The 15,242-nt window shown below is 47.7% G+C and overlaps 1 protein-coding gene across 1 annotated transcript in view; it reads left to right on the top strand.

Annotated features, from left to right (window-relative positions):
* The window catches only part of LOC114699666 (probable inactive 1-aminocyclopropane-1-carboxylate synthase-like protein 2), a 21,489-nt gene extending 13,440 nt beyond the window's left edge, over positions 1-8,049 (top strand). Inside the window, 11 exon segments of the mRNA XM_028878832.1 lie at positions 1,400-1,453; positions 1,456-1,494; positions 1,758-1,824; positions 2,772-2,877; positions 3,111-3,186; positions 3,535-3,635; positions 5,482-5,613; positions 6,725-6,770; positions 6,871-6,923; positions 6,925-6,995; positions 7,922-8,049. Coding sequence (XP_028734665.1) covers positions 1,400-1,453; positions 1,456-1,494; positions 1,758-1,824; positions 2,772-2,877; positions 3,111-3,186; positions 3,535-3,635; positions 5,482-5,613; positions 6,725-6,770; positions 6,871-6,923; positions 6,925-6,995; positions 7,922-8,049 — 873 coding nt within the window.
* The last annotated feature ends 7,193 nt before the right edge of the window (positions 8,050-15,242 follow it).

Raw genomic sequence — 15,242 nt, 5'->3', positions numbered from 1 at the left:
GTCTCTCCCTCCAGCCTCTCTGTCTCTCCCTCCAGCCTGTCTCTCTCTGTCTCTGTCTCTCTCTGTCTCTGTCTCTCTCTCTGTCTCTCTCTCTCTCCCTCTCCCTCCCACCTCTCTGTCTCTGTCTCTCTCTCCCTCCAGCCTCTCTGTCTGTCTCTTTCTCTCTCTCTCTCCCTCCAGCCTCTCTCTCTCCCTCCAGCCTCTCTCTCTCTCCCTCCAGCCTCTCTCTCTCTCTCCCTCCAGCCTCTCTCTCTCTCTCCCTCCAGCCTCTCTCTCTCTCTCCCTCCAGCCTCTCTCTCTCTCCCTCCAGCCTCTCTCTCTCTCCCTCCAACCTCCCTGTCTCTCTCTCTCCCTCTCCAGTCTCTGTCTCCCTCTCCAGTCTCTGTCTCTGTCTCCCTCTCCAGTCTCTGTCTCTGTCTCCCTCTCCAGTCTCTGTCTCTGTCTCCCTCTCCAGTCTCTGTCTCCCTCTCCAGTCTCTGTCTCCCTCTCCAGTCTCTGTCTCCCTCTCCAGTCTCTGTCTCCCTCTCCAGTCTCTGTCTGTCTCCCTCTCCAGTCTCTGTCTCCCTCTCCAGTCTCTGTCTCCCTCTCCAGTCTCTGTCTCCCTCTCCAGTCTCCCTCTCCAACATATTGGATATATATATATATATATATATATATATATATATATATATATATATATATATATATAATTGAAGAATCTTGGTATAGCACAGGCTGGCCTCCAACTCTCTATACAGCTGAGGATGACCTTGAATCTGATCCTCCTACCTTCATGTCCTGGGTGTGGGGATTATAAGTGTAAACCATCATGCCTGGTTTTATTATGGTGCTGAGGATGGAATCCAGGGTTCCATGCATGCATTCTAGGCAAGCATCTGAAGGCAAGCACCCTTGAGCCAAATCCCCTTCTCCCAAATGCACCATATTTAAGATGGACTACCTTCCTATATCTTTGGCTAGTAATTCCAGGAAATATCTAGCAAGCAGGTCCAACTTGAGGCACAATAGTTATGAATGCAGCCTTATACAACATCATTAAAACTTAAAACACTGAAAATTGTTGGCTATTTTTTTTTAAAAAAAACTTGATCCCATGGTTCTTGAATATGAACTGTATAGATGACAATATTGCATTTGACACCAAAAGGTTGGATTTGCTTAAGAACAAAACCATCTGGAGGCAGCCTAATCTGGCAGAAATAGTATCCATCTATAATTCAAGCCTGGCTTCTCCTACCTCTCAGCATCTGTGTGACCCTGAAGAGGTGACATCTTAGTCTATAGCCCTATAAGATGAAGTTGGCCTGGATAACAAACATCTCTATAAGGCTGGATACTGTGTCCTTTAAAAAGAGTGTCCTCTAGATTCTGAATGAGGAAGGGCACCTGGAAACTATAGAGTCTCATTAGGTCTGTCTACAGCCTTCGGAAAGAGCTGGTCAATTTCTTGACTACTACTACTGCAAGGCACCTACACCCCTTGATCCAGAAAATGTGAGTCGGTATAGTGGAAGGCTGTGCTCTTGGGTTTCCTCTGAAGTATCTATAGAATATGAAGAGAGATCTCAGAGTGGCAGGACACAGTAAAAGCCAGCTAAAGGAAGTCCCTGAGGGAACAGTCCAGTTAAGAAGGACCCTGGAGAAGGTTCAAGGAGGGCCCCGGGACCTGCCCTTTGGGAGGAGAGGGAAATGGTGTGTAGACACCCTTCTTATACATGTACTGATTTTGGCTTCTGCCTCTTGGACCTTGTCCTGAGGTGGTGGTTCTAAATGACTGCAGCTCAGTCTTGTCTTTGCTGGCCATGGTTCTGTGTAACCCAGGTGGTAAGTCAGCAGGCTCTGCCCGCCCTTTCTGGTATGTAGGCAGGGGTACCTAGGCACTGGGCCTTGACAGAGAAGATGATGATCGTCTTGACTTGAGGTCTTTTCCACAAGTGCAGGGCATTCTGTCCTGCCAAAGATATCTTTGCATCATTTTTGGGCAATCAAGGGGGTTAGAGTCTTAATTTAATATTGAAGAAACGTGACAGTTCTCAAAGAGGTGATCTAGATGAAAAGATTCACGAGGCCAAGAAAATGGAAAGGAAATAAAACCCACCAGGTCCAGTGGTAGGAAGCTTTCCTGTACATGGCCTTTGGCCTTTAGTGTCTGGCCTGGCCCAGACAGACCTTTTTTTTTAGTTTGCTGGTGAGGACAGCTGCTCAGTCAGGAAAGTCCTTGTCACTCATGCACAAGGACCTGAGTTTGACACCTGGAACCCACATAAAGCTGTGCGGGGTGGCACATGCTTATAATCCCAAGGCTGTGAAGACTTGAGACAAGCAGGTCCCTAAAAACTGCTTGCCCACCAGCCTAGCTCTAGGTCAATGAAGAGACACTATCTTAGTAAACAAGGTATATTGTTCCAGAGGAAGGACTCGGGGGTTGATCTATGATCCTCGCGTGTGCATACACACAAGTGCACATGTACCCACACAGACACTGGCCCCTCAGTGCAAAGACTTTTGTCATGGGAAGTGTGGTGCTTGATTCACATCTTGGACTTTGAGCTGTTCACTACAATCATCCCTCTTAGCCTCCTTCAGTGTGCTTGCTTGCAAAAGGAAACTAAAGTTTGGTCCCCAAACAATGTGTATAAAAAAATGGGTCTTTTTTTTTTTTTAATGAACTTGAGCACAGGGAAAGAAGGTATTGCTACCCTGGGCTCTTGTATTGGGAGCCTCGCTGCTCATCTTGACCGCCAGACAGCCTTGTCTCCTTGCATTCTTAGATGCCTTTCTTTTTCTGGTCCCTATACTATACTACAGTACCTTCACCTTTAGCTCCTACCTTTATTGGAAAGTTGAGCTTATTCCTGTCCACTTGGAAAGCCAGGTCAGAACGGGCCCCTTCCCTGTTCAGCCCATTTGGCAAAGGACTGTTCTAGGGGCCCTGAGAAGACAGAGGGGGGCCTTATTCTCTAAGTGATGGTGGGAGTGGGGTGATACCAGGGTGAAGAAGGCATGTGGACCAACACCCTGACTTGAAGGCCAAGGACTGTATGGGGCTTGTGGGCTGAGAAACTAGGCCCAGGAACGAGCCTCTCTAAACTGCATGTGTCTCCGAGGTCACCGAGGCCAACTCGTATTTTTTTCAAACTCACGGTGGATAAGCTGGAACTTACCCCAACTCAGGCTAAGATGAAGGTAAGGTCAGGGGAGCCTGAATTTCAGGGTAGCAACTGTTAGCTCTAAACATTCTGAGTAGTAAGACTTAGATACAAAATGTGTGTGGGGGGGGGCTTTCTCTAGAGGGAAAGACAGGAAGTAATTCTAAAGACCTGACTTCACTGTAGCAGTAAGTCCCACCCATGGAAACTTCCAGAACACTTTCTTTCCTCCTTTACCAGCAGCATGACATTATATCCATGAATGAGATCCTACCTAGGCTTTATCAGGTGTCCTTAGATCTTCCAAGCCATAAAGGATGCTTGGTAGAATTTGGAGTAGATATAAAGGACTTGTATTCACTCTTGTGTTTGGGTTTCTTCTCAGTCAAAAGACGTCAAAGGCCTTGTGCTACTCAACCCCTAGAATCCTCTGGGTGATTCCTACAACCAATTGATGATGAAAGATTACCTGGCCCTTGCCAAGAAGTGTGTGTTCCACCCTATCACTTGTAGGCAAGAAATGAGAAGCAGAAATAGCTTACCCAAGATTCCTCATTCTATAATACGCTTTGCATGGTTCCAGAAATACGATTAAATGAAGGAGACAGGAGTCCCGTGTTCACCATTTCCGTTTTACCATTTCCTTTCCAGCCTTTTCCCATGCAGACGTTTACCTAGTCATTAGAATGTTGCCTTCCCACTCACACCACAGCAGAAGCATTTTACCGCAGTATCTGTTTCCAAACCACCTGGACTGCGGTACCCAAAAACGACAGATGCTGAAAGACAGGTTCCCTTAGAACTTTCACGGCTCACTGCTAAGAACATGATAGCAACAGTTGCCTCCGGAGTCCTGCAGTACTCCTGCTAGGACAGATAAACCTGGATGCAGGAGTCGAGAACTCGGCAGAGCTGAGTGCAAATCCCAGCTGCCTTGGTTGTTTCCTGCTGCTGTCATAACATGTAAAAAGGAAGGATGGATTATTTGGCCTCATGGTTCCATCATGGGTACAGCTCATCATGTCAAGGAAGTCATGGTGGTAGGAGATTCTAGCAGCTGGTCATGTTGGGATCTGTGGGATATAGAGAGCAAGGGTGGTTCTGCTTGGCTAGTGACTCCACCTCCCACCCCAACCCGGTAGTTCAGGATTCAAGACCAGAAAATGGGACCACCTGCTCTAGGGTGGGTCTTCCTACCTCAATTAACCTAAATGAGGTAATCCCTCACAAGTGAGTCCAGAGGCTGGTGTCTTAGGTGATTCCTGTGAAGTTCACAATTGGTGTTAACCATCATATCACCTGAGCCCTGGGACCCTACTAAGTTGAAGCAACTGACTTTCCATTTTAGAACCTTCACTTCCATCTGTGAATTGGGGGTGATGGTGTTGTGTCAGAGGGTTTTTAAAACCTGAGGATGTGAGTGTGCTCAAAGCCCACTTGGTACTGTGACTTCAGTTTGGACCCTGGGTAGCAGCTGCTGTCACTGATGTAAACATCTGGATAGCTTTTCCTCTCCTCCCATCCTCTGCTTGATATTTAAAGGGTTAGATGTGATCTCTCAGAGGTCCTGTTCCCTCTCTGTACCACAAGCCAGAGACACCTTGTGTGCCACCTCTTTGTACATTATAATGCCCCTTGGGAAGTAGAGTAAGCTACTGGAATAATAGGAGTATATGATCTGTATCCAAAACAGGAAGGAGAATGAGTTAAGATTACAGAGAGAGCCGGGCATGGCGGTAGTGCACACCTTTAATCCCAGCACTCAGGAGGCAGAGGCAGGCAGATCTCTGAGTTAGAGGCCAGCCTGGTCTACAGAGCGAGGCCCAGAACAGCCAGAGTTGTTATAGTGAGACCTTGTTTTGAAAAAACAAACCCCCAAACCACATAGCAAAAAAAACAGAGCTGACCAGATGGCTCAGTGGGTAATGGTACTTGCCACCAAGCCTGATGAACTGAGTTTGATCCCTAGGATGTACATGATGGGGGTGGGGGACGGGGACAAAACTGATTCCAACAAGTCCTTCTCTGTCCTCCACCCATGAAGCACATGTACACACATATACAAAATAAATATAATCTTAAAGATTTGCAGATAGAAGGGCTGGAGAGATGGCTCAGAGGTTAAAAACACTGACTGCTCTTTCAGAGGTCCTGAGTTCAATTCCCAGCAACCACATGGTGGCTCACAACCATCTGTAATGAGATCTGGTGCCCTCTTCTGGTCTGCAGTCATACATGCTGTATACATAATAAATAAATAAAAAATAAAAATTTAAAAAAAAGATTTGCAGATAGAAACTAGACTCATTTTTTTTCTCTCACGCAACTACAGTCACAGCCTACATGTGATCGTAGATGAGATTTACATGCTGTCCGTGTTTGATAATAGCCATCAGATTTTGCAGTGTTCTGAATATGAAACGGTAAATCTGTCCCCAGTTGTGTTGGGAGCAAGAATCATGAGGTTCCTGCTTTGTAAGGTGAATTCATGAAGTAGGAACTTGCCTGGCCATGTACTGGGGAATGAGGCAAGTGTGTATATGGACAAAGTGTCCTCTGCCCTCCCGAGTACTGACTCCAAATGCCATTCTGGGTACGAGTGAATGCTAGAGCAAGGCAGCAAGTGTATGGTTAAAGGTCGAGGGGCGGTGGGTCAGTCAGTAAAGTGCCTGGCGTGCAAGCATGAGGATCTGAGTTTGAATCCCCAGAACCTACGTAAAAGTCTAGCATGGTAACGTGCATCTGTGACCTTAGAGGTGGTGAGGGGCTAAGAGGCAGATCTGGAGCTCACTGGCCAGACAGCCTGGTTAACTTGAGGAGCTTTAGGCTCAGTGAGAGACCTTGTCTGCGGTGGGGGAGGTAGAGAGTGATCTAGGAAGACACCCAGTTTTAACCTGTGGTTTTCACACCTGTATGCATGCACATGGGTGCATGTGAACGCACGCGCACACACATGTACATATGTATGTATCGGGGAAAGGCCGGGGATGGTCAGAGCAGGTACTTCTTCTCCACACAGCATCTTGCTGTGTAACCCAACCAGGCCTCAAAGTCTTTAATTCTCCCGTCTCCACCCCCCCCTCCCCCTGCCGAGTGCTGGGAATACATGTATGTCCCATCGTGCCCCACGCAAATTTGGGGGAGAGGGTGGGATTTGACGCTAGGGATAGGATTTCATCAAAGCAAGACATAGGCATACTGGCTAGAAGGAACAGATTCACCAGAGGCAGGGCAGTGAGAGAGAAGTGAGGATGTTCCAGAGACAGTGGGCAGCTGATACCTGGAAGGGCGGCTGCCAGGGAGGTGGTTTCGGACCAGATGGAGCAGAGCCACAGTCAGGCTGAGGGTTCTGGACTTTAGTGGGTGTTGAGTACTGCTCTGTGTGGGCTTTTCAGGGAGATCTTGTGTTGCCTTCCTAGCTTAGTTACCACCCATCTCTTGGAACTGGGCACCTTAGACCCTGTCTAGGAGGAACCTAAAGTCCACTTCCTTCTTTCTATCAGAGGTCATTTATGCATCCTTCAACCATTTCCCCCTAACCTTGATTTATTTTTTTTTTAAAATCCCTTTCCCAGCTTGCCTGACCCTAGCAAGACCCATATGATCTGGGGCACCAGTAAGGTAAGCCCCAGCCACCTGTCTTTGAGTCTGGAAGGAAGGGAAGCCAGGAACAGAAGGCAGGAAAAATTAGATGTTCTTTTTCCAACTTCTCTTCTTCCAGGATTTTGGCATGGTTGGCTTCTGCTTTGGTGTTCTCTATACACACAACAAGGAGAGCTTTTGGCTACCTCCACAGTATCTCTGGCATTACACAGTACAAGCTGTACCAGCTGCTCCAGGACAAAGGTAATGAGCAGCACCTCTTGACTGGACTTCATGGCCACGGAGATGGCTGGGTTTTCTGGGGTCTCTACCATTAACTTGATACACTTGAGGATCTGTTCACTGTCTGAAGTTAAACTGAGGAGATGTGAGGTTTGGAGGAAGGCAGGATACAGCTCAGATAGTGAGCGCATGGGCATGGCTGGAAGATGGAGAGCCTGTTCCAAACCAGGCTGGGATTTGATTCTTAAAGTCTAGTAGTTTTTGTTCTGCTTAGAAAAGCACCACTTGTGAATGGCCCCCTAAGACCTGAAAATAAGAACTCAGGCATCATTCAGTCAATCTTGCTTTTCCCCTTTGAGACGGGGTCTCAATATGTAGCCTTGGCGTGGAACTCACCATGTAGACAGGCTGGCCTTGAACTCAGTTTCGCCTGCCTCTGCCCCCCAAGTGCTGGGACTAAAGGCACACACCCCCTGGCATAATGAAAACTTAAAAAAATAACAATGCAGACGTAAAGGTTTTCTACAACCTCTTCAGGTCACTTGTCTTCTGTCAGTTCTGAAAACACTGGGGCTAAAAGCATCCTCCCAGAGAATAGCTGGGTTCCTCCAAGTCCAGTACAATATGTGGGGTTCAAGAGCAGAGGCAGAAACCTTGTCACTCAGGTGACAGTGGCATCGGTCCCCCTTGTGGGATGCCTTGGTTACAGTCCTCTATTACCTACTCAAAGGGAACATTCCAGTGGACCATTAAGATGCTCGTTGTTCCCTCCAGAGTCCTACATGTGGAATTGTGTGGATATTATCAGTTCAGGCACAACAGAGTCAGTCTTGCATAGAAATGGTTCCTGGCTCACATGAAGCCCAGCTAAGGTATATTTGGGAAGAACCCTCTACCCAGCAGATGTCTGCTGTAAGATCTGTGATGCTCTTTCTCTACCCATCCAGGATGGATAGACTGGATCTACCTGCCTATGAAACACAGTCGGCTCCAGAAGGCTTATGTCTATGTCACTAAGAGGCTGGAGAGGCTGAAGATCCCCTTTATCACGGGTGGCTGTGGTCTCTATGTCTGAATCAACCCCTCCCCCCACTCCCCCCACTCCTCCCACTCCCCCCCACTCCCCCTCTCTCCCCCCACTCCCCTCTCTCCCCCCCACTCCCCCTCTCTCCCCCCACTCCCCCTCTCTCTCCCCACTCCCCCTCTCTCCCCCTCTCTCCCCCCTCCCCCCACTCCCCACTCCCCCCCCACTCCCCCCTCCCCCCCCCACTCCCCCTCTCTCCCCCTCTCTCCCCACTCCCCCCACTCCCCCCTCCCCCCCTTCCCCCACTCCCCCCTCCCCCCTCCCCCTCCCCCCTCCCCTTCCCCCCACTCTCCCCTCCCCCTTCTCCCCCTCCCCCCGTCCTCCCCTGTCCCCCTCACTCCTCCCCTCTCCTCCCCTCTCCCCTCCCCTCTCCTCCCCTCTCCCCCCTCTCTCCCCTCTCTCCCTCCCTCTCCCCCCTCTCCCCCTCGGAACTTCTAGCCATGGATCAGTTCTTCCACATGCTCAAGGAATACAAAAAAGACGTTGAAACAACGGGAGCAGACAACTGAGGTGTGGGCCGTGGGTCTCCAGCCGGTGGCTCCAGCCATCTTGCAGTCCATCCTCAGGAGCCCTGATATTCGCCCCTTGCCCAGAAGGCTGGAGGACTAATTGGTGCTGCTGTATTGCCTGACCTCACTCATCAAGCCCCTAAGCTGATATCTGCCATTTTAGAAGGCTTGTTTCTTTTAGTCTTTGCTAGCTATTTTATATGCAAAAATGTTTTTAAGGTGATGGGAGTGGGAGGGCCTAAAGAGCCCTGGAGGGGTAAAAGGAATTCCCTGGATCCCTTTTTAGATGGCTTTGTTTTATATTCAGCATTTAATAAATATCACTCTCTATTCTCTCCGATTCTTTATTTCTGGTTCACATTCCTTTTTGGAGATGATTCCCCCCCCCCCCCCCCCCCCCCCCCCCCCCCCCCCCCCCCCCCCCCCCCCCCCCCCCCCCGCCAAGTTCTTTGGTAAGCTTAAAAGTGAAGAATGCTGTCTGGGAGAGATCTGGGGTGGTAGCTGAGATAAGAGTACTTTGCTCTGTAAGCATGAGGACCTAAGTTCAAATCCCCAGCACCCCATGTAAAAACCTAACCATGGCTTTTAGTACCCATATCCTTAGCACTGGGTGGCGAGGCACAGACAGGCAGACCATAATATCTCACTAGCAATTGAGTCTGGCTGAAATGGCAAGAATTCCATTTCAGTGCAAGGTTGAAACACTTACAGGAAGATTCTCGAAGTCCTGTTCTGACTTCGAGTTCTGTGCACATGTGGAAACACACACACAGAGACAGACACATGGACGACGGACACACGGACGACGGACACACGGACGACGGACACACGGACGACGGACACACGGACGACGGACACACGGACGACGGACACACGGACGACGGACACACGGACGACGGACACACGGACGACGGACACACGGACGACGGACACACAGATGGACGATGCACACACAGAGACGACACACAGACACAGGCACCCTTACTCTGGAACATATACACACACCCCACACCTCCACACACATGAACACATATCTGTAGCCCTGTCTGGGGCAGGGCTGTAAAGGGAAGAAGTGACTCATAGCTGGATGCTTTAAGTGTTACTGTGTCATCTTTATAAGCTCACATTCTCCATCCATATGAGTGGCTGAAGGACTGGATGGGTGTATTGTCGGTGTTCTCGCATCCAAATGCCAGAGACCTTTCCTAAAGGCTTTAGGATGAATCTTGGAATACTACTTTGTTCTGCTGGCTATAAAAAAAATACCAGAAAAGTGAGTAACTTATAAAGAATGAAAATTTCTAGAAGCTGCAAAGTCCAAGATCAAGAACCTGAAAAGTGTCTGGTGAGGTTCATCTTATTTCTCCCTATGACATTACATGACTGGAGGGCTGGGGCTCCCTCTGCTTTCATGACCTGATCACTTCCCAAGGGCCCCACCTGCTACTGCCATCATTTTAGGGGGCGAGGATTTCACATATGAATTGCAGTGTTTGGGAGCACAAACCCCTGTTTGCAGAACTGACACTTCCCACTGTTTAGATTGCACTCACTGGAGTTTCTGTGATGCCCTTGCCTATCAGGGACTGTGAAATGCACAGTCAAAAACCTTTTGTGAGTCACGCAGTGGTGGCGCACGCCTTTAATCCCAGCACTCGGGAGGCAGAGGCAGGCAGATCTCTGAGTTAGAGGCCAGCCTGGTCTACAGAGCGAGTTCCAGGATGGCCAGGACTGTTACACAGAGAAACCCTGTCTCAAAATCCTTTTGTGGAGGATGGAAAAACTTCTAGTACATGTTGATAGTTTTGATCAGTCCCTTGGATTTCTGACCCACCCACTCTCCCCTGGAGCTGACTTGTCCCACTTCTTTTCCTGCCTTTTAATACAACCCAGGCTGGCCTTGAACCCATCATCTTGCCTCAGCTTCCTCAGTGCTAGGATTACAAGTACGTGTCATCAGAGCAGTTAGGTCCTCCTCGTCCTTACCCTCCTCTCCCCCGCCCCCAACAAAGGGAAATGTATTGTTCTTCTTAAGCAACTTAAGGGTGGGTTTTTCTGGTTGACAGTTTGAGGTTTCCATGCACCATGGTGGAGAAGGCAAAGGCATGGTGCTGAGTGTGGCCCTAGCTGTGGGAGCAGGAACGTGAGGCAGTTGGGCAAGTTGCATTCACAGCCAGGAAGAAGAGGGAAATGCTGCTGCTCACCTCACTTTCTCTTTTCTTCTTCAGCCTGGGACCCCACATACATTAACCCAAGTTAATCCTCTCTGGAGGAATCCCCATAGACACACCCAGAGTTGTGTATTCTAGGTGATCCTAAATCCAGTCAAGTTGGTTATTGAAATTAACTACCACATGGAGCAGTTCAATCAGGACTGATCTTCAAGGCAATACTAGATAAGGCTCTTTGGAAACTGATTATGAAACAGACATGGTGGTATATACCTGCAATCCTAGTACTCAAGAGGCTAAGGCAGAATTGTGGGTTCAAGACCAGCCTGGGCTATATACTGAGATCTTAGGCAGAGAGAGAATTTGTTAGAAGAGCCCAGGAGACCAGAAACACTCTCAGGACCTCTGTAGAGGAAGACAGCAGTCTCACTGGTACTGGATGGAAGGAATGAATTACGCCTTCCATGGAGGCGTCAGTCTGTTTCCAGGTCGGTCAACTCAATATTCAGATAGGGGCACTGGTGATATGTCTCAGTGAGTAAAGGCACCTGCTGCCTGAGTGTGGTGCCCAAGCCCCCCATGGTGGGAGGGAGAACTGAGTTCTATAAGATGTGCTTGGACTTTCATATGCAGACGGTGACACATGCACAAAGTAAACGTAATAAAAATATTGATGTTCTGGACATTTCACTTTCTTGTTAACATTTGGTGTTTGTGTCGGTTGCTTTTTTCATTGCTATGACAAGATACCTGAGAAAAGCGACTTGAGAGCAGAAAGGCCAGGCATGGTGGTGTATAGTGGCATATGCCTGCAATCCCCAGAGGCAGAATGAGGCCAGCCTGAATTATCTAGGAAATGCTAGGCCAGCCATGGTTGCACAGTGATACAGCGAGACACTATCTCCAAAGACTTAGAGGGGCGGTGCTAATTTTGGCTCATGGCTTTGATGGTTCATCTTGATTGACCAGATCTGGATTCAATTAGGAGGCAAGTGAGATTTTCCTGACTGGGTTAATTGAATTGGGAAGATCTACCCTCAATGTGGGTGGCACACTCTGGTGGCGGGCAGAGGGACGAGTTTTGCTCTTTTGCCTGCTTGCCTTTGTGCCTCACTGGTGAATTTATTTGATTTTTAAGCCATCTACTCTGCTGTTGCCTCTGCTACCATCGTCGCGGCCACCCTTCACTACCATCAAAGCCAAACTTCTTCAGTCTTCCAATGTGGACTAAAGTCCAGTGGCTCTCCCAGAATTCTAGGCCTTCAGTATTAGGGTTCAGTAGAGGAACAGAACTAATAGAATATATATTATATATTCATATATATATTTCATATAATATATATTCATATATATATATTATGATTTATTTAGAGTGGCTTACAGGCTGTGGTTCAGCTATTCCAACAATGGATGTCTCTTGATGGAAAGTCCAAGAATCCAATAGTTGTTCAGTCCACGAGGCTGAATGTCTCAGCTTCAGTACACCTCAGAATCCTCAAGAAGCAGGCTCTAATGTCAGTGAAGGAGGGCCTCATCAGCAAGATCTCCGAGCTTGCCAGTGAGATGAGAATGGGGGTGAGCAGGCAAAAGCAAAAGCTTCCTTCTTCCACGTCCTCTATAGAGGCTGTCACAAGATGTGGCCCAGACTTCAGGTGGGTCCTCCTACCTCAAATGGTCCAATTAACTAAAAATTCCTCACTGATGTGTCCAGCTGCTTACGTTTTTAGTTAATTCCAAATGTAGTCAATTTGACAGACAAGAATAGCCATTACAAGTCAACTTGACACACCATCATATCTTATGTCATGCTTAATTTCCAAGTGAAAAGAAAATGAGGTCATGATTACACCTAACATAACTATCCCACATCCAACGGCAAACACATTATGTATTTTAGAATAGGTGGCAATATCCCTTGAAGGACGTTATTTTTTTAGTATCTCATAACTTAAATATGAGAACCACTGATATTATCTTAACTGATGTTACATTACATGATAAAGAAGTTGACTAAAGAAAACTAGTATCTGTACAAACCCATTCTTAACAAAATATAACAGGCACATTCATGTTAATTATAATCCTCATTGCAGCAAGTGGTTATATGGCCTTAGCTGGTATTTATAGTTACCTCTCTCTACTACCCCTTCTGTACTTCCTCTCCCCTTAGGGAGCACCTCAGCCGGTCTCGGTTCTTTTCCTGGAGGAGTGACCCACACCTTCATTCCTGATGGGTCTGTGCCTTTTGTCAGCCTGCGTGGATCAGGCTGCTGTAGTTTCCTATTGACTTTAATCAAGTCACGGTAGCACCACAAGATACCCTAAAGGACCGTCAGAGGGTTTCTATTGCTGTGAAGAGACACCATGATCATGGCAACTCTTATAAAGGAAAACATTTAATTGGGGCTGGCTTATAGTCTCAGAGGTTTAGCCCATTATCTTCATGGTGGTGTGTAGGCAGACATGGTGCTGGAGAAGGAGCTGAGAGTTCTACATTTTGATTCACAGTCAGCAGATGCAACTGTGTGCCACACTGAGGTAGTATCAGCATAGGAGATCTCAAAGCCTGCCCCCACAGTGACACACCTCCTCCAACAAAGCCACACCTATTCCAACAAAGCCACACCTATTCCAACAAAGCCACACCTCCTAATAGCGCCACTCTTTTATGGGGGCCATTTTTTTTTTTAAACCATTACAAGGATCTCCTGCACTCCAGATATAATCTTTCTTACCTCCACTGTGGAGAAGCAATCCAATTCTTCATAGTAATCTGGGTCAATCACCCCTAACACTTATTCCTTTCTTAGCCTGTTGGCTTAAGAAGCTCAAAGTGGCCAGGAGGAAGTCTGAGTTTCCAATTCAATGGAATGTTTATTGTGTCTCCAGGCAGGAGTACTCCCCCATCTGAAACTAAAACTTCTAGGCCGGTAGAGCTCAAGGTTTTGGAAACAGGAAGCAACAATTTTCCTAGTGGAAATTAGTCACTAGGGATGACAGTGAGTGGAACCATTCCCCTTCCCACTCCTCGATTCCTGTGAATCCAGGCTATGGGAGAAACCCTATACTGTATATTGGATGGTGATTACTTCTGTCTTAGTTATTGTTCTATTGCTGTGAAGAGACACCATAACCAAGGCAACTTATAAAAAGAAGCATTTAATTGGGGGCTTGCTCACAGTTTCAGAATGTTAGTCTGCTCCCATTATGGTGGGGAGGGTGATGGCAGGCAGGCAGGCATGGTGCTGGAGCTAAGAGCTTATATCCTGATCCTCAGGCAGCAGGCAGAGAAAGAGACTGGGCCCGACCTGGGCTTTTGAAACCACAAAGGCCACCCCCAGTGACACACCTTTGCCAACAAAGACACACTTCCTAGTCCTTAAATAGTCTACCAACTAGGGAACAGATATTCAAATATATGAGCCTATGGGATCATTCTCATTCAAACCACCAACCTTCAGCGACAGAGTGTAACTACCTTGTTGGACTACCTAGGCCTGATTATGTTCCTGTTCTAATTTGAGAAGCGTATAGATGATGGTATTATATTATAGTATTTGCATAAATACGTTATTTATCAGTCTAGGCCTGGTGGTCTGTGATAGACAAGAGGTTGTTTCTTTGCATAAATAGGGGGTGGAGTCATTCGATTTGGTATTTACACTCAGCAAACCTCTGGGAGGCACATAAGGAAACCTGCTCATTTTTGACTTCTTGCTTGTACTGGGAACTGAACTTTTCCCTTTGTCGACCCACATCTCTAAAAATCTATTTTGTATAAACTGGAATTCAAAGAAGCCCCCCTTTGAGAGCTTTTCATCCCCGCGTGTCCTCACCATGTGTCATGTAAAAATATATGTCGATAACTTTCTATTTTTCTTTTCTTTTCTTTCTTTTTTTTTTTTTTTTTTTGAGACAGGGTTTCTCTGTGTAATTTTTGGTGCCTGTCCTGGCTCTCGCTCTGTAGACCAGGCTGGCCTTGAACTCACAGAGATCCACCTGGCTCTGCCTACCGAGTGCTGGGATTAAAGGCGTGACCGCAGCCTTTTGTAAATCTTTATTCCTTCCAACTAAGAATTTTTGGGAGTTGAGGGAAGCCTATGCAAATGGATGGCGGGGAGATCACGTGCACAGGTGACACTCAGGAAGGCCGGTGTTTTAAGAAGATGCCTACTTTAACTGGGGAAGAACCTTCCATGCTCAAATGGCTCTGACCAAGGGTATTCAAATGCTAGAGAAATCTAAGCTCAGGCCAATGAGAGAAGAGATAGGGAGGGCGTGGTCTTGTCTCGGCCAAAATCTCCACCCCTCAGTCCGGACCTCTTCTTCCATTTCAGACTTTAGTTTCTGGCTGGCAGGGAAGTGTTGAAGACCAGAGCTTCCACATCTGCACTCTGGAGGGAGGGCGCAGGCTCCTTCCCCTTTATCCCCTCCTGGTCGCTAGGGGGCAGGCTGCCCCAGCGTCCCGGAAGTCCGGCCCAGAGGATATCACGCGCGAAACCCC

Source organism: Peromyscus leucopus, chromosome 4, assembly GCF_004664715.2.
Source record: "Peromyscus leucopus breed LL Stock chromosome 4, UCI_PerLeu_2.1, whole genome shotgun sequence".
Classification (NCBI taxonomy): Eukaryota; Metazoa; Chordata; class Mammalia; order Rodentia; family Cricetidae; genus Peromyscus; species Peromyscus leucopus.
The sequence above is the reverse complement of the archived record's forward strand: the minus strand, read 5'-3'. Positions and strand labels throughout refer to the sequence as shown.